Below are 17,489 nucleotides of genomic sequence, written 5' to 3'. Positions count from 1 at the left end.
ATGAGGTAACCTTCATGCTTAGCAGTTCTCCAAGATCCTGGAGCTGAGCTGTGAGCTTTCTCATGGAGCTGGTGGTAGTGCCTGGCAGCTGTGGATGTCCTTATGTGGTGGGGGGGTCAGGTGCTGCTGGCCTGCAGTGTCACCAGAGTGAAGCTCGGGCGGGACTCGTGCAGCTCCAGCTGCTTGTTCTGCAGGCAAACCTTCACCTTCTCCTGGAAGGAGGTGGTGGTGATGGTGTAGAGGATGGGATTCAGGGCACTGTTGATGGGCAGGATGAAGATGACCACCCAGGAGGTGATGGTGCCTGTGCCAACACAGAGATGACGTGAGGCAGCTGAGAGGGCTGCCCTCACTCAGGGGTGACCCACCCACCCTCTCCAGCCCACGCAGCAAAGGTAAAACCATCTCTGCTCACAGCCCAGCTGTTGGGGAAGAGAGCTCCAACCTCAGCAGCACCTACACGAGGGGGTCTCTGACCCAGGGATCCGTGCTGGGCTCTGGGACTTGGGGGTTCACCTGGTATTTCCACCTGCAGCAGGGAGAGCAGCTTGAGGAGGAAGATGGGTATCCAGCAGAGCGCGTCAGTGAAGACGATGAAGAAGAAGCGCTTTGCGATGGCGACTTCCCGGGAGCAGACGCCTCTCTCTGCTGTTTTGGAGGCGGTGATGTGGATGGAGTAGAACATGCCAGAGTAGGCGAAGAGGATGGTGATGAAGGCTGCCAGATTCAAGCCTGGAGAGGAAGAAATCTGTCTCTGAGCGTAGCCAAAGTGCAGAGAGCCGAGCTGGGCCGGACGACTCCTGCTTCTGTCACTAGAGGGGGCAGAGACCTCTCGGTACCGGTTAGACCTGAATCCAGCCTCAGCCCAGCCCCCCTGGCCAGCTCCGTCCTGAGGCTGGAGCAGGGACCCTCCCCAGCCCAGGCCGGAGGGCAGAGCTGGCAGTCCTTATCGGGTCCCAGCGGAACGGCAGTGCTCTGTACAGCCCTCCTGGCACCCTGGAGGGAAAGCCCAGCAGGAAAGCCCATCCTGCCCCGCATTGTCCCCAAGTCCTGAGGTGACCTTACCCAGGTAGATGGTGGCAGAGTATCCGCGGGCACTGGGCCGCTCGCCCAGGTCAGACTGCAGCGGGAAGCACACCCCGTTCCTCCCGTAGTAGTTCCCAAAGGTCTCCTTACACCACAGGGGGACAATGCTGAGGGAGAAGCCCAGAAGCCAGATGGCCACCAGCACTGAGATGGTCTGCTTCTTGCCAGCTCTGTGGTGGCTGAACGGGAACACAATGGAGAAGTATTTCTCCAGGGTCATGTAGGTCAGGAGCAGGACAGACACCTCAGAGGACAGCATGGCCAGGCTGCCCACCAGCTGGCACTGCAGGCTGCCCATCCAGCCCTGGGCATGCTTGTTGTATTCGCCCGAGTACTTGAGGTCGAAGGCTCCGATGATGAAGAGGTAGATGCCCATCAGGCCATCTGCACCTGAGGGGAGGCAAGGCACCCTGAGAGAGCAGCAGCAGTGGGGAAACATTGCCCTTGGCATGCCCATAAAGCCACCATAGGACTGGGTAGCCTTGGGCTCTATACATATTTTTTATCTATCTATATATAGATAGATATATAGATAGATATATAGATATACATAAATATACATGTAAGAGCTGCCTGCTGGTGCCTGTGAGCACAGACCCTCAGGCAGGGCCGAGGGGCTTCAGGCCCAGAGGGCTGCCCAGAAACCCGAAGATGGGCATGAAACATCTCCCTGGGGAGATGCTATTGGGCAGCTCATCCCCTCCCCGGTCCCTCTGTGCCCCCTGCCAGCCCCTGCCCTGCTGCCTCCCCGCTCACAGCACAGGGACTTGATGGCCATGGCGTGCTGGCTGTTCTCAGCTGCCAGCAGGGAGCGCATGCAGATGACGAAGAGGTTGCCGAGGCAGGTGAGGCAGGCGATGACCCAGACGGAGACGCGCAGGATGATGCTGGCCAGGAGGTTCTCAAAGGAGGAGATGCCGTCGGTGTTGGGTTTGCAGCTGCGCACGTGGGGGGCGTAGCGGCAGTACTGGAACTTCTTGAAGTAGCTGTTGGGGAAGCCAAGGGGTGAAGGAGCCTTCCTGGCTGTGAGCAGGGCCGGGAGCAAGCACAGCCCGGTGTGCACAGCCCCTCTCAGGTTCCCCCAGCCGCCAAGGAGCTTCCTGCTGGCACAGGGCTGCAGTGGTTGGGGACACTAAATAAGCAGCGTCCCAGAGCCTTCACTAAATGCTGGCAGCACCCCGGGGCTTTTTGGATCATGTACCACAGCCACACTTAAATCTGCCACTATCCAGCACCATCAGCTGATAAACAGAGCCGTGTTTTCCTCCAACCCATGATTCTCCCAAACTAACTCTGAAAAATCAATCCCTTATTCAAATCCTTCAAGTTCCATTAACAGGGATCCACATTTTTTTTCCCCTCCATATTATTTCAGATTAATCTTTTCAAGCCTTATTAAAGCCAACCCGCATAAGCTTAGCAAAGATCTACATTAGAAAATGACTACAAAACTGCCACACGAGGCTCATTTCTGCTTAATTATAGATAAAAGGAGAGAAAATGATTGCTTATTAGCAAGTCAGGTAGAAAATGTACCATATTTCTAGTGCAAACAGACCAATTACGGAAAGGAGGACATACAGTTGTCTGTCATTACAGGTACTTCAAAGTGTGCATCTGGAGAGAACTAATGGTTATTTTCTCCTTCTGAAGCACTCCCAGCTGGCTGCATGGCCCTGCTCCCACCCGGGTGCCATCACTGTCCTGCCTGGGTACCCGTACATCTCTGGGCTTCCTGGGGCCAAGCAAGGGGTCTCCAATGCCATTGCTTCCCCCCAGCTCTCAGCACAGAGCCTGGCACTGGTGCAGGCCTTGGCTGACAGAGTCCACCTTGTCTCCGTCACCTACACCCCCTGCTCCCCCCAGCTCACATGTGTGAGAGGCTGGTCAGCTTCTGGAAGGTCAGGTTGTGGATGTTGGGAATCTCCAGCCCTTCCAAGCTCCTGCAAAAGGAAACCAGTGCAGAGGAGGGGAGCTGGGAGTGGTCCCAGGCTGGGCATGGGGATGTTGTGGGACTCACAGGGACCGCAGCCGAGGCAGGCTCTCAAACTGGCCAGGGGAGATCTCTTTCAAGGGATTGTAGGAAATATTCCTGAAAAAGAGACAAGCCTTTGGTGGTTTCCTCACCTGTAAGCTATGAAAGCAGCCAAAAACAAGGGCAAAGGGGTATTTTTCCATGGCTTTTCCCAACGCAGCCCATTCCACTGGGAGGAGTTGGCAACCCTGGGGCAGAGGACACACAGGCAGCAGGGCAGGGAGCCCATCATGCTGGGGCCACCAGGGCCTTGGGAGAGAACAGCCCCTGCAGCCAGGGGTGCTGCAGGGCTCCCTGGCACTTGCAGGGGGATGGGGCACCCCTGGTACTCACAGCTGCTGGAGCTCTGCCAGGCCAGTAAAGAGCGAGGAGGGAAGCTGGTCCAGGCTGTTGGATGACAGGTCGCTGTGCGGAGGAGAGAAGTGTTTGGGAAGCAGTTGAGGGCACCAAGCCTTGCACCCTGGGGGTGCAGAGTGGGAATCCCAGAGAGACCCCTGCCCTCAGCACAGCCACTGCCTGCAAAAGGGGTAAACATACAGCTCCATCAGCCTGTTCAGCCTGGAAAACGTCCCCTCCTGGATCCACTGGAGCTTGTTCCTGCGCAGAATCCTGGAGGAAGTGGAAAGGGAGAGAGCATGTGGGTATGGCACAGCTCTGCACCCCCTCTGGGAGCATGGTCCCACTTTTGGATGGGCTGTGAGCAGCTGTGGATGCACCCAGCCCTCCCTCCCAAATGCACTGAGCCACAACCATCACCTCCAGCAGCCTAATGCTGGTGTAGAGGAGCTTGGAGCCAGAGCCCAGCTTTCAGTGCAAGGCTCCATCTCACAAAAGCCTATCAGATGTGTGGAAGATGAGCAGAGCTGGTCAAAGTGCTCAGAAGTAGAAATCCAGAATGGTGCACCAAGAATCATCAATGATTTTGGAGCACCCCTGTGGGACATTAGGGGCTGGGAGAACTCATGATCTGGGATGGGGCTCCTCAGTGGAGGCTCTCATCAGGCAGCAGGGCTCTGCTGTGCTTAGACACCAGGGAGGGCAGCCTGCTCTGACATGGTCCATGGTGTGGCTGGACAGGACTGGGGAGATGGGCGAGTCCAGGTCATCCCACGGAGTCCCAACATGAGCCCTCATCTCCTGTGCTGCCCCTGCTCATGAAGTCATCTCCTCTGCTGGTGTCACCAGCACAGCATGTTTACACCTTCGTCTTGCCTGTGTGGAGGTTTCCATGGCACTGCCACAACAGCTGGGGAAACACAGAGCTGAGCAGAGCCAGTGGCTGGGCTGCCAAAGGAGGGAGGGAAGGATGGACAGCAGGACTGGCAGGGGTGGCTGTGAACAGCTCTTGGTGGAGGGAAAAATGTGCCTGTGTACATTTGGGATTTTAACACCTATTTGGGCTTCTCCAAGAAAGGCAGGATGAGGGAACAGAGTCTTTGTGCAGCTCCTGTCCATCCTGTCCCAGCCCCATATCAGCTACTGCTCGGCCCTGGATTTACTTGCTTACCCTGATCTGGCAGCATTGGCACAGGGTCCTGCAAGGCACTCCCTGTGCTCCAGCTACCCCTGATTCCTGAGCCCTTGGCAGGGTGGCTTGACTCCCTATCCCACTGCTGCTCTCCTGTCACCATCACAGAATCACAGAATCACAGATCTTAGGGGTTGGAAGGGACCTGGAAAGATCATCCAGTCCAACCCCCCTGCCAGAGCAGGATCACCCAGAGCACATCACACAGGAACGTGTCCAGGGGGGTTTGAATGTCTCCAGAGAAGGAGACTCCACAGCCTCTCTGGGCAGCCTGTCTCAGGGCTCTGTCACTCTCACAGGAAAGAAGTTCTTCCTGATATTCATGTGGAACCATCCTGGGGCTACCGGTAGCCTTGTGCTCATGGAAAACATCTGCACAGTGCACAATCCTCCTGTCCTTATTTCCTGGGGCTCCAGAGGCCATATGTATCTCGTTGGAAAATACATGACCATCACATGCAGGAAAACTGGAGCCTGGGAGAGGTCTGGGCATCATCGCTGGGAGGCCACTGCCTCTGCCAGGTCCTGGGTGGGAGCTCAGAGCCAGGGCTAGGAGGGACCGGGGCAGAAGCAGGCTCCTGGCAGGAGGGATGGAAGCAGACATTGTCTGGCATGTGGAGAGCCAGCTCACAGGTTTTATGGCCTTCCTCAGGGATATTTTTAGAGGATTTGGATGCCAGCAGAAGAGCTTGGGCTGGCTGTGAGCTCTGCTATTTGCACACCCACAGGAAGCTTTTTCCATGCCATGTCCCGCCACTATCTCCCACCTGGAGAAGGTCCTTGCTCAATTTGGGCAGCCCCTTGGGCTGGTGACAGGATGCTGGGATGAACCCACCAGCTGCCCACCCACCAGCCCCCACCATCCTCCAGCACAAAGTCCCTGCAAAGGGCTCTGGGGCCCCTGCTCAGGCCCCTGCACAACTCATGGCTCTGAAGCACTGTTGGTGCCGTGCACAAGGGTGAGCTGAAACCATGAGCACTGAGACATCAGCCCCTCACCCAGCCCAGCACTGGGTGCCACCCCCTCCCCCCATGCCCGCAGTGGGACGGGGTCTGCAGGGGCAGGCACAGCTGGCCCCTCTGGTACTCACAGCACAGTGAATTCCTGGCACTCCTGGAAAACAGCCCTGGGCACCGCTCGGATCCTGTTCCCCTCCAGCTCCCTGCAGAAAGGCCAGTGTGGCTGCCACCTTCCCACCCTTGCCCCCATCCCTGCCATGCCTGGGGGTCCCCAACATGATTCCTCACCTCCTGCATGTGTGTCCCCCTCCCACCCAGAAGTCCTGAGCCCTTCCCACTCCCACAGGGCACTTACAGCCAGCTGAGCTTCGGCATCTGGGCACAGAGTGAGGCGTTGGGCAGCCGGCTCACCGAGTTGTTCAGCAGGTACCTGGGCAGGAGGCAATCAGGACAAGTGAAGTGATGGCACCATTTCCCTGCCCAGGACACAACCCCGAGCGTGGATGTGGTCCTGCAGCTCCTGGACCATGTGGTGTTTCATGAGGCTACAAGGATGATGGAATGACACCTGCCTTACGAGGAAAAGCTGAGAGACCTGGAGCTTTTCAGTCTAGAGAGGAGAACATCTAATTAATGTCTATAAATACATGAGGGCATCAAGACAGCAGGGACAAGCTCTTGTCACCTGGGCCCTGTGATAGGATGACAGGCAATGGACCTTAAAATGAGGAAGAACATTCCTGTGAGGGTGACAGAGCCCTGGGACAGGCTGCCCAGAGAGGTTGTGGAGCCTCCTTCTCTGGAGACTTTCCAGACCTGTCTGGATGCCTTTCTGAGTGACCTGCCCTGGTTTTTGTTGGGTTTTGTTGGGGTTTTTTGGGTTTTAGTTGGGTTTTTTGTTATTGTGGGGGTTTTTTTTGTGTGTGTTTTTCTGGTTGTTGTTGTTTTTTATTGTTGTTGTTTGGTTTGGGCTTTTTTTGTTTGTTTGGTTTTGTTATGTTGGTTTTTTTGCTTTGTTTTTGTTTTGTGGTTTTTTTGTTGTTGTTGTTGTTGTTGTTTTTTTGTCCTGCTCTGGCACGGTGGTTGGACTCAATGATCTTTGGAGGTCCTTTCCAACCCCTAATATTCTGTGATTCCGTGAGTGCTTTCTGCTGGCTCTCACCCAGGAGGACACGTGCAGTGTGGGGTTGCCCAGGGTGAGCTGGGGTTGGATGGAGCCCCCAGCCCAGAGCAGCATCTGCACCAGCTCCCAGCAGAGCAGCCACAGCCGTGCTAACCACAGAGCCAGTTCAGCCACCACCACCCCAGGCAAAGGCCAGGTGTACGAGGCCTTGGAGGGCAGTGTGGAGCCTCATTCATTGGGAAAGAAATAAAGGTAACAACACTGGGCATGTTTAGGGGCTGTGGGAGATGCTCTCCAGTGAGCTGTGACGGGCACAGCCCCAAGAGAATGGTGCATGAGAGCAGCAGCCAGTGACCCTGGAGTGACAGGCAGTAAAGGCAGATTTACAGCCCCAGCTTCTGCTGGTGTTTTTCCCAGCACTTTTGCACATGCCTGCATGAACAGGGCTCCTCACTGCTCGTTTTCTGACCATGGTTTTAGTTTACTTGATTTCCTAACAAAAATGCAGAAGGATAAACAGTGCAGATCACCAAGCAGAGCTGCCTGCAACGTGGGAACATGAGGGGGTCCTGTCCCTCTAGCTGTTCCCACATGGCTGGGACAGAGTGGGGATAGGTCTCTGGACACTGATTGCTACCCAGGTTTGGCATAAAAGCTAAATCCAGGGGTCACAGCCCATCATCCCCATGGTGGCTGCCAGGCCTGGCTGTTATCAATCCCTCCAGCCCCAGGTATGACCATTACCCAAGTTTCACACACACCCCCAAACCCAACTTTTTGGCTTTTACACCCAAAGTGAAGCAGTTCCATCTCCAGCAGGGATAGTACAAGGAAGAAACCTTCCAGGGAACACAGCTTAACATACAGACAGATGCGTGTGAGCACTTGTGTGCATCTGTGCACTCACACACGTTTTTTTCCACTGTAACAGCCAAAACTTCTTCCCTGATGGTGACCCCAGGCTGCTGCCAAGGTTTCCAATCTGTGTTCTGAACTACAGAGAGGGTGTTAAAGTCGTCTCGCAAAATGGTTTTCATGGCTCTTAAAGTCAATTTGTTATCCTGTATGTCCACCTTGGACTGGCTGAACCTTAAAAAACACCTTGGCTTGAGATGAGCTGGTGTGAAGACACCCAGCAGCAGCTTGGGAAAGCACTGGATCCTGGTTGCAGTCACTGGTGCAAGGAAAAGCATCAGCACTCCAACTGCAGGACAGCTGCCCAGGACCTGCCTGTCCTGTCCCAGGCAAGAGCAATTAATGCTGGTTGTGAGCAGAACGTCCTGAGAGCAGGAGATGGCACAGAGCAGCAGCAGCAAAGCCTGCTGGTTCCCCCTGCCAGCTCCTGGAAGTGGGAGCAGGACAGACATCTCCCTTGCACCGCCATCCCTTGCACACCAGGGAGGGTGAGCAAGCCACAAGCATTCCTGGTTTGCCCCAGGAAAGGCTAGAAAGTGCCTGGAGAAGGGGTCAGACACCCTCAGAGTGGGGTTCCCCAAAACCCTCAGGAGAGCCCCCAGCTCTACTTACAGGAAATACAGGGAGTTCAGCCCTGCAAATGCTGTGGGGACGATCTGGGCAATCTTGTTGTTGTCCAGCATCCTGGAAGGAGAAGGGGAGAAGTGAGAAGAGGGGACACAGAGAGGGTGAGAAGGCAGCAGGATGCTCCTGGCAGGGGGAAGCCCCCACCACTTGCTGCTCTGGGGGGAGCTGGCTCTGTCTATTCTCCCCTGTGAGCTTCCATGGATACCCATCCCCAGGCAGGGGGCTGCCCCCTTGGAAGCCCATTCCCTCCCCTTTGGATTCTCCCAGGCAGCCCTGGCTGCAGTGTTAAATCCAGCTGCAGAGTCTGGATTCCTTCACAGTCAGGGGCTGTTGGAATTTTTCTCTCTTCTGCGGTGAACTAGAGATAAATTAGAAACCGTTCAGGGAATTCAGGGCCGTGTTTGGCTTCTCAAAAGTCCTCTGGCCTGTTTGCACCACAGACCACCCTCTGTGAGCTGCCCATCCTCTGCTCTCTTTCTTTGATTTAAGGAACAGTGGAGCTGGTCCCGGGGCAGTCAGGGGAGGGGAGCCTAGGGGCTGGCAGACCTGCCCAAGCTGCAGAACAGGAACCAACCATCCTGTAAAGTGGCTTTTATGGTTTCTTTTCTTGTAGTGAAACCTTTAGAATCTCTGTTTGTAAAACCACACACAGAATCAAAGCGAGCCTTTGAGAATAAACAGAGGGGAAGGATATTAACTGTACATTTAATTCAGACGTACATTTTTCAGGGTGATGGAGCTGCAAATCTCTGTGTTTAACAGCACATGTTAAGCCTTTTATACACAAAGCTCCAGTGCTCCAGCCTGGGAGCTGAGGCTGCCTCTACTCGAAGCCCATTGCTGTGCCCAACAATGCTGGCCCAGCAAGGGAGGGACCAGCTGGCCATTGTGGGCAGGAGTGTGGCCAGTCTGTGCTAAACCTGACCCCAGTAATGGGAGGGAAACTCAAACAGGAGTTTGATAAAAAGAGCTGTAGCAGAGGGCAAGTGTGCCCTGGTCCCCAGGGCTGTGGGGAAAGAGGGTGGTAGAGACCCAGCTGGACACCCATGGCTCCCAAGGGAGTGTCAAATGAAGTTGCAATGTCACTTCCCATCGTATTTGAAAAGTCATGGCAGTCTGGTGAAGTTCCCACTGACTGCAGAAGGGGGAACATAACCCCCATTTTCAAAAAATGGAAGTAAAGAAGACCCAGGGAACTGCAGGCCAATCGGTCTCACCTCTGTGCCTGGTAAGATCACGGAGCAAATCTTCCTGAAGGCTCTGCTAAGGCACATGGAAAACATGGAGGTGGTTGATGGCAACAAACAGGGCTTCACCAAGACCAAACCAGGCCTGACAGACTTGGTGGCTTTTTATCATAGAATCATAGAATCTGCTGAGTTGGAAGGGACCCATCAGGATCATCGAGACCAACTCCTGTCCCTGTGCAGGGCACCCCAAGAATCACACCATGTGCCTGAGAGCATCATCCCAATGCTTCTGGAACTCAGGCAGGCTTGGTGCTGGGACCACTGCCCTGGGAGCTGGTTCCAGTGCTCAACCACCCTCTGGGTGGAAAACCTTTTCCTGATATCCAACCTAAACCTGCCCTGATGCAGCTTCTGCCATTTCCCCCAGCCCTGTCATTGGTCACAGGGGTGAAGAGATTTATGATGGGGTCAGTGGACAAGGGAAGAGCAACTGACATCATCTACCTCGACTTGTGCAAGGTATTCAACACTGTCCTGCTTGACATCCTGGTCTCAAAATTGGAAGAATATGGATTTGATGGCTGGACCACTTGATGGATAAGGAATTGGCTGGATGGTTGCACTCAGAGAGTAGTGATCAGTGGCTCAATGCCCAGATGGAAACCAGTGATGGGTGGTGTTCCTCAGGGTTCAGTGCTGGGACTGATGCTGTTTAACATCTTTGTCAGCAACCTGGTCAGTGGGATCAATGACCCCTCAGCAAGTTTGCTGATGACACCAAGCTGTGTGGTGTGGTTGGCACCCAAGAGGGAAGGGATCCATCCAGAGGGACCTTGACAGGCTGGATAGGTGGGCCCATGCCATCCTCATGAAGTTCAACAAGGCAAAGTGCAGGGTCCTGCACCCGGACTGGGGCAACCCCAGGCACAAATACAGGTTGGGTGGAGAAAGAATTGAGATCAGCCTTCAAGAGAAGAACCTGGGGTTGTTGGTTGAGGAAAAGTTCACCATGAGCCAGGAATGTGCACTGGAGCCCAGAAACCAACCATGTCCTGGGCTGTATCAAAGAAGTGTGGCCAGCAGGGCCGGGGAGGTGATCCTGCCCCTCTACTCCACACTCAGGAGACCACACCTGGAGAACTGTGTCCAGTTCTGGAGCCCTCAACACAGGAAGGACATAGAACTCTTGGAGCAAATCCAGAGGAGGCCACGAAGATGATCCAAGGGCTGGAGCAGCTCTGCTCTGGAGACAGGCTGAGAGAGTTGTGGTGTTCAGCCTGGAGAAGAGAAGGCTCCAGGGAGACCTTAGAGCACCTTCCAGGGCCTGAAGGGGCTCCAGGAAAGCTGGGGAGGGACTTTTTACCAGGGTGTGTAGTGATAGGATGAGGGGTAATGGTTTCAAGCTGGAAGACATGAGATTTAGGTTAGACATCAGGAAGAAACTATTCAGTGTGAGGGTGGTGAGACAATGGCCCAGGTTGCCCAAAGAGGTTGTGGCTGCCCCATCCCTGGCAGTGTTGAAGGGCAGGTTGGATGGGGCTTGGAGCAACCTGGTCTAGTGGAGGGTGTCCCTGCTCATGCAGGGGGTTGGAACTAGATGATTTTATAGGTTCCTTCCAACCCAAACCATTCTATGATTGTATAATTCTATGACATTGCACCCATCACCACCAGCATGTTACCACAGACACCCTTAAGCCATCATGCCCATTTTTTTTCCGCCCCCAAAGAAGTTAAATTATGGTAAAAGCAAGGAGGAGTCAGGATCAGTCCCATCTCCTGATGCTGTTGGGCCCAGCAGAGGAACTCACAGCCACTCGAGGCGATGCAGGTCCTCAAACACCCAGGGCTTCAGCTGCGTGATCCTGTTGTGGCTGAGGAACCTGGAACCAGTACAGAGGAGAAGATGGATCCTCAGGCACCACTGCTGAAATTGCTGTTCCCTCTCTGCCCACTGCCCCGTCTCCCTGAGCAGCTCAAAGGCAGATCCCAGCTCAGGCTGGGTTACACGGAGATGGGAAGAGGGGTTTGTAGGAGGGAAAATGCCTCTGCCCTGTGTTCACCCAAAATACACACAACTCCAGCTTAAAGCATGCTTGGTACCACCTCTTGCAGGAGCAAGAAGGGCTCAGAACCTGCCTTGAGCCTCCAGGCTAAGAAGAGCCAAAGGACTGTGTCCTTCAGGGCTTCCCTCCCCATAACACAGGCCCCTTTACTCACAACATTTTAAGCTGAGAAAGTCCAGCAAAGGCTTTTGGTGAGATCAACCGGATCTTGTTGTTTTGCAAAAAGCTATTTAAAAAAACAAACCAAAACAAAACAGAACAGAAAAGAGACTGAAGAAATACATTTCCCAAGGGGTTGTCAGGGTGCTTGGGATGCGCCCATGTCTGCAGGACACCAGCCTCTGCAGGAGCCCCCCTTCCAGGGGCTCACAGCCCCTGTGACAGGCACCCGCTGAGTTCAGTGGGCACCACAGGCTGCAGGAACTGAAAAACCTGCTGCCTGGACAAACACACTGTCCCATCAGGGTGTGTTGTCCCAAGTGAAGCTGTCCTGACACACTTGTTCCTCTGCTCATGGCCCCACCACTGCTGCTGTTCCCTGCCCTACAAGCCAGCCAGCAGGCAGCAGACAGCAAGGTGATACTCACAGCTTCCTCAGGCTCCTGTACCTGGCAAATTGGTTGTCCAGCAGAGAACGGATTTTATTTTTTTTTAGGTCCCTACAAAGAAAACACAAGGAAAAAAAATCAAACTAGGCCACAGCAGAGACCTTTAGCAAAGGAGAACAGCAAAGACCAGACCCTCCTTTTGCAATACCCTAAGATGAAGGGCAGCTGCTGTTCATCAGCACTACCTTGCTAATTGCCCTTCTGCTCTGCAGGCATTATCTGCTGCAGAGGAGTTGTCCCCCACTCTCCTCCCTTCCCAGCCCTTGTCTCCTGGGTGCAAAGGCAGCCCAGCCCTCAGCCTTACTGACAACCCCTGGCTCTGTGTGCCTGGGGGAGGCTCTTTTGCTTCTTTACATCCAGGGGCAACAAGGAAAAGCCAGGGATTTTGTTTCATTCCCTCTAAGCTTGTTTTCCTGCCAGGTGGCAGCTTGAACCCTGCTTGTGCCTCTCCCGGGGGAGACGGTGCCTGCACCCACCACTACTCACATCCTGGTGACGTTGGAGGAGACCGAGGGGACAGAGGGCAGGTCCTGCTGTGTGCAATCCACAGCCCTGCCCCGGCAGCGGCACCGCGCCGGGAACAGCTCCAGCCCTGTGGGCAGGCAGAGGGGAGAGGGGGTGAGGGGGGACAGGCAGGACCCACTGCTGGGGCAGGATGGCCATCCCTGGGGAGGGCAACTTACCACAGACATCACCCTCATCTTCCAGGGGCAGCTGGCTGCTCCTCACTGCCAGCATGTCCCCCAGGATCTGCAGCCAGCCGCTGTCATCCACTGCAGGCAGAGAGGGGGGACAGGATTAGAGCCTGTGCACGGACAGGGGTGCTGAGCAAGGCCCTGGCAGCCTCGGTGGGGATGGCTGGGTCACACGGAGCTGGAAGTCTGGCCCAAGCCCCACAGATGCACTGGGACAGAACGAACGTTCCTCCAGCCCCATGGTGTCCCTCCAGGCACTGCCACGACACACATTTCCTGCTTTTCATAGAATCACAGAGTGACAGACCAGTTTGGGTTGGAAGATCACCTTGTTCCAACCCCCCTGCATGCCAGGGACACCTCCCACCAGCCCAGGCTGCTCCAAGCCCCATCCAACCTGCCCTTCAACACTGCCAGGGATGGGGCAGCCACAGCTTCCCTGGGCAGCCTGGGCCAGGCTCTCACCACCCTCACAGGGAAGAATTTCTTCCTAATATCTAATCTAAATCCACTCTCTTCCAGTTTACAGCCATTAACCCTTGTCCTGTCACTATTTGCCCTTCTAAAAACCACTTTCATTCCTAGCATCCCACCTAGCCCACTTTAAGGATACACTGAGCCAGATCCACTCAGCTACCCAGCTCCCAGAGGGGGAATCTGTCCAGCCTCCAACTGGTTCCCACTCTCGGGCTCAGCATCCCTGAGCAAAGAGCCCTGCTGAGGCCCTATGTACTGTGCAAAACCAGGAACTCAGTTTGTGTCTTTGAGTTTGCTGACCCTGAGTGTCCTGATGGGAAGTGCAGAGCCTCTCTACTCCCCTGCCTGCCCACCATGGCCCAGCCTTGTAGCAATGAGAGTTTTCCAGCACTCCAGGCTGGGACAACCCCTGAGGGAATAGCTCAGTGTGACAGGGCAGCACGCCAAGAGCTGAGGAAGTGGCTGGATAACCAAACAGATCCAGGATTCTTCACACTTCCCAGGGGAAGAGCAATCTCTGCTCTAATTGCACTCATGGTCCCAGATCCTGGTGTTCCCAGGCCTGGGGGGTATCCCACTGAGGACATCCCCCCCTCCCAGGGGTTGCTGCTTACCACAGTTCTCCTCGTCAGCCCCGTTGCCGCAGTCATCCTCCCCGTTGCAGTGCAGGGCCTGGGGCAGGCAGGAGGAGAGGTTGCCACAGGGAAACTGCCCCAAGGGACACTCATCCCGCTGGGAGAGGATCAGGGGAGGCTCTGTCCAAGGAAGAGGAGATGCTCAGCACCTGGGAAGCCCCCAGGCCCCTTGCAGATGCTGCCCCATCCCTTCGGGGCACCGAGTTCCTGGGGCTACATCCTGCTCTGTGCCCAGCTCCAGGGACTTGGTTCTGCTTTGTGAAACCAAAACCTCTCCAAGAGGATAGACATGGCCTTGAGATCTCCTGCCTGATGGTGGGTCAGTCTCTAGGTACAGCAGGGGCTTACTTGTAAAGAACAGATTTTGGTCCCCTCAAAGCTGGGAGGGGAGTGGTGAGGGCTGGTGCTCTCTGGATGCCACCAGCTTTGGGACAGGGTGTAGGCAAATACCACAGGGAGAGCAAGCAAAGAGGGGGCAGTGCCTGGGATGGAGCAGCCAATGCTGCCCTCTCATAGAGGGCATGCACAAAATTTGTGTGTGGCAAGATGGACAAACTCATCCTGTGTGGCTGCTCCTTTGGATTTCCCTTAGCACCAGTTTCTCCTAGGCAGGGGAAACAACAAACATTGGAGCCAAGTGTAATAGTTAATGTCTAACTGTTGAGAGTTAATGTTTCCATGAAAGGGTTATATCACAGAATCACAAATCATAGAACTATTCAGGTTGGAGAAGCCCCTTGGGATCACCAAGTCCAACCATCATCCCTACTCTACAAACTTCTCCCCTAAACCACATCCACCAACACCACATCCAAACAACCCTGCAACACATCCGGGGGTGGTGACTCCACCACCTCCCTGAGGCATATTTATTAAATAGTTATTAAAAACACCTCATGCTGGCAGATCACACCAAATAAAAAAAATCACGTGCAAAAAACTAAATAAAGTTATGTTTGTGTCAGAACAGCTGATATCTGTGCTGTGCACCAGTGTGGAGAACCTGTGGGAAGCTGCTCCTCAACATGAGAGGTCCTGTGGGTGCTCAGAGTGGGATCTGCAGGGTCCTGGCCACAGCTATGGGTGCAGTGCCAGGAGGGCTCCTGCTGCAGCAGCAGAGCTGGAGCTTGCTCAGGACCTCCATGAGCACTTGCAGGGGACCAGCCAACCTCCATCACTGGGCGATGATAGAGTAAGAAAACAGGAATCTGGAAGGGCTGGGATGGTGCAGGAGCCCTGGCTTCTGCTCTCAGCCCTGCATGTTCCTGTCCCTCTGCAAGTCCTGCAAATGGAAACAGGTCTGACCCCAGCCCTGAGATCAAGTTCCTCCAGAGAGATTTTTTCCTGTCTCAGTCCCATTTCTAGTTGTCCAGGGAGTGTCTCAGGAAGGCAACAGGAACCTTCCTAGAGTCTCCAGGTCCCAATTGCAGAGAAAGTATCTGCACACAGAACTATGTAAATACTATGAGAGCAGAGTTTATACATATATTTTCTTATACATACAAACACAGATAGCTCCTATTTTTGTTCAGGAATGATGCTCAAGCCCCAGATTTCCCTCCAAAGTGCTGCTTTCCAGTCCCTCCCATTGGACTGCATTCTGCATTAACCCCCCCTAGGGCAGCAGAGACCAGTGACTGTGCAGGGCAGAGACCAGAGAACAGCCAGAGACAGGGAAGGAGAAGGTGGAATATAAAAAATATAAATAAAAATTTAAAAAAGAAAAGAGGAAAAGTGTGTGCTTGAGGCAAGGGAAAGCACTGATTTGGGTTGATGCTGCCTATAAGATAAAGGGACCTTCTCTGGCAGTGGCAGGATGGGGTGGGCACGGGCAGTGTCACCACAGGGACCCTCCTGCCTGGCTCTGCGGGGCACAGAAGGAAGCACAGCCAGAGGAGGCAGCCAAATGGAGCTGGGATTAAGCTCAGCATCTGCCGTGACTTTTCACAAGGCCCACACACCGCCAAGAAAACAGCCCTGACCAAATCCTCTAGAAACTGAGAGGCTGAATGACACACCCCTTGGGTCTGCACTGCCTCTGCCTGCAAAGAATCCATCTAAGTTCTGCCAGGGAAGTCCCAGAGCCCAGGTCTTCCTCACCATGGTGTGTCCCCCCTGTGTCCCACCCAGCACTGCAGGCCCCTTCCCACACTATCCCTTCACAGTTCCTGTACCAAGGAGGGCTGAGCTGCACCTGAAACAAGCAGTTCTAAAGCAGACACAAAGAATTAGTGGTTTGGTTGGAGAGAAAGCTTCAGCCCCCCTCTCTCCCACAGCCAGGAGGGGACAGTTTGCATTGCCAGCCACGAAGGTAAACCACAGCAAACCAGAGCAAAACAGAATTGAGCTCCTGTCTTCCCACCATCCCCCTTCTGACCTTCCTGCAAGTATTGTCCATTCTCAATCCCGTTTCTGTCCACAGCTCTCTCCCTTTCAGACCATACCATCGGTGTGGCAGCTGGCTTTTCCCCCCTCTCTGCTTCCTTGCTTGCTCACTCCGCTCTTAACTGGAGGCAGAATCCCAGTTTGCAGCCAATTCTGGGCTGACAGGCAATGCTGATGCCCAGAAGAGTGAAGAGCAAGCGGTGCTGAGAGCAGCGTCACCAGGCACACAAGCTCCTCGCACAGCTCTTTCAAGCATCCCCATGCCAGGTGCCAGGATCTGTATCAAAATCCCAACACAAACCACTCCATATGCCATGGAGGTCTCCTCCCCACCTGGGATGCCCTGACACACAAAATCAGCCACTTACTTGTAGCAGCACAGAAAAGCGGTGGCAGAAGGAGGAGGAGCAGCCGCATGTTGGCGGGGCAGCCCCGGCCCCACGGGGCTCCGAGCCCTCCTGGGCTGCAGGCAGGAGGGAAAGGGAAGGGGGAGAAGCTGCTGGGTCCTCTCTAACGTCTCCCAGGAGCACACAGGCTGGGGATGCTACAGGTAGTCACCGGTCCCCGAGAAGCCGCACACTCTGTGTCTCCATCGGCCGCGGTCAGGAGATCTGCAGCACCTCAGCGGGCACAACATCCAGCCAGGGGGTGTGCAGGACAAGGGGAGGAGATGAGAATGGATCCAGGCCTTCACCTGTGCCCCCCAGCCCGGGGGCAGTGGGGGGCTGTGCTGTCCCTCCTGCCCAAGGACACCCTGGTGTGCACACCCCAGGGGCTCCAGGGCCAGCCCGGGGAGGAGCAGGAGCAGGAGGAGGAGAAGGAGGAGAAGAAGGAGGAGGAGGAGAAGGAGGAGGAGGAGGAGGGTGAAGGACACTTCCCCTTCAAGAGGGCCCTCTGCTGCCAGCACCTGCATCCACCCGTGTCCTGTGGCCTGATGGATGTGACCGAGTTGTGGCATTCTTGGGGGTCCCTGTCCCATCCTTGCCCCAGTCACCAGTCCTGGTGAGGGGACAGGGCAGACCCCACCCCTGAGCCTTCATCCAGTACTCAGACCAGGGGGGCTGGTGCCTACCTCTGCCTCATTCTCCCTGCTGATGTTGTGGTCCCCCTACCCCCATCCCCAGGCTGCCTGGGGCCCCTCCAGCCCCCTCCTCAGTAC

At 55.0% G+C, this 17,489-nt stretch overlaps 1 protein-coding gene across 2 annotated transcripts; it reads right to left on the bottom strand.

Moving 5' to 3' along the window:
- Positions 1 to 37: 37 nt before the first annotated feature.
- Positions 38 to 16,839, bottom strand: LOC127389623 (relaxin receptor 1-like). 2 transcript variants are annotated; one of them, XM_051630294.1, is made up of 17 exons: positions 16,699 to 16,839; positions 13,925 to 14,065; positions 12,822 to 12,911; positions 12,625 to 12,730; positions 12,118 to 12,189; positions 11,276 to 11,347; positions 8,260 to 8,331; positions 5,965 to 6,039; positions 5,741 to 5,812; positions 3,659 to 3,730; positions 3,455 to 3,526; positions 3,107 to 3,178; positions 2,958 to 3,029; positions 1,843 to 2,072; positions 1,066 to 1,476; positions 517 to 732; positions 38 to 304 (listed from the first exon to the last, which is right to left on the bottom strand). In XM_051630294.1, exons 1-17 carry the CDS (start codon positions 16,745 to 16,747, stop codon positions 117 to 119), a joined length of 2,082 nt encoding a protein of 693 aa, XP_051486254.1. In that variant the 5' UTR covers positions 16,748 to 16,839; the 3' UTR covers positions 38 to 116. The 2 variants fall into 2 exon arrangements, with proteins under 2 accessions (XP_051486254.1, XP_051486252.1); XM_051630292.1 differs by lacking the exon at positions 5,741 to 5,812 and having other exon boundaries at positions 16,699 to 16,778.
- Between the last annotated feature and the right edge of the window lie 650 nt (positions 16,840 to 17,489).

This window comes from Apus apus, chromosome 12 (assembly GCF_020740795.1).
Source record: "Apus apus isolate bApuApu2 chromosome 12, bApuApu2.pri.cur, whole genome shotgun sequence".
NCBI classification, from domain to species: domain Eukaryota; kingdom Metazoa; phylum Chordata; class Aves; order Apodiformes; family Apodidae; genus Apus; species Apus apus.
Note: the sequence above shows the minus strand (reverse complement) of the source record. Positions and strands in the feature narration are given on the sequence as shown.

What these genes read in the sequence shown, in the direction of transcription:
- LOC127389623 (XM_051630294.1), bottom strand. Translation starts at nt 16,747, where the DNA reads ATGCGGCTGCTCCTCCTCCTTCTGCCACCGCTTTTCTGTGCTGCTACA. An exon ending in TCCTCCAACGTCACCAGGAT is followed by an intron (nt 12,190 to 12,624) that starts GTGAGTAGTGGT and finishes TTTTCTTTGTAG; the next exon opens with GGACCTAAAAAAAAATAAAA. An exon ending in CTGCCTCGGCTGCGGTCCCT is followed by an intron (nt 3,030 to 3,106) that starts GTGAGTCCCACA and finishes TTCCTTTTGCAG; the next exon opens with GAGCTTGGAAGGGCTGGAGA.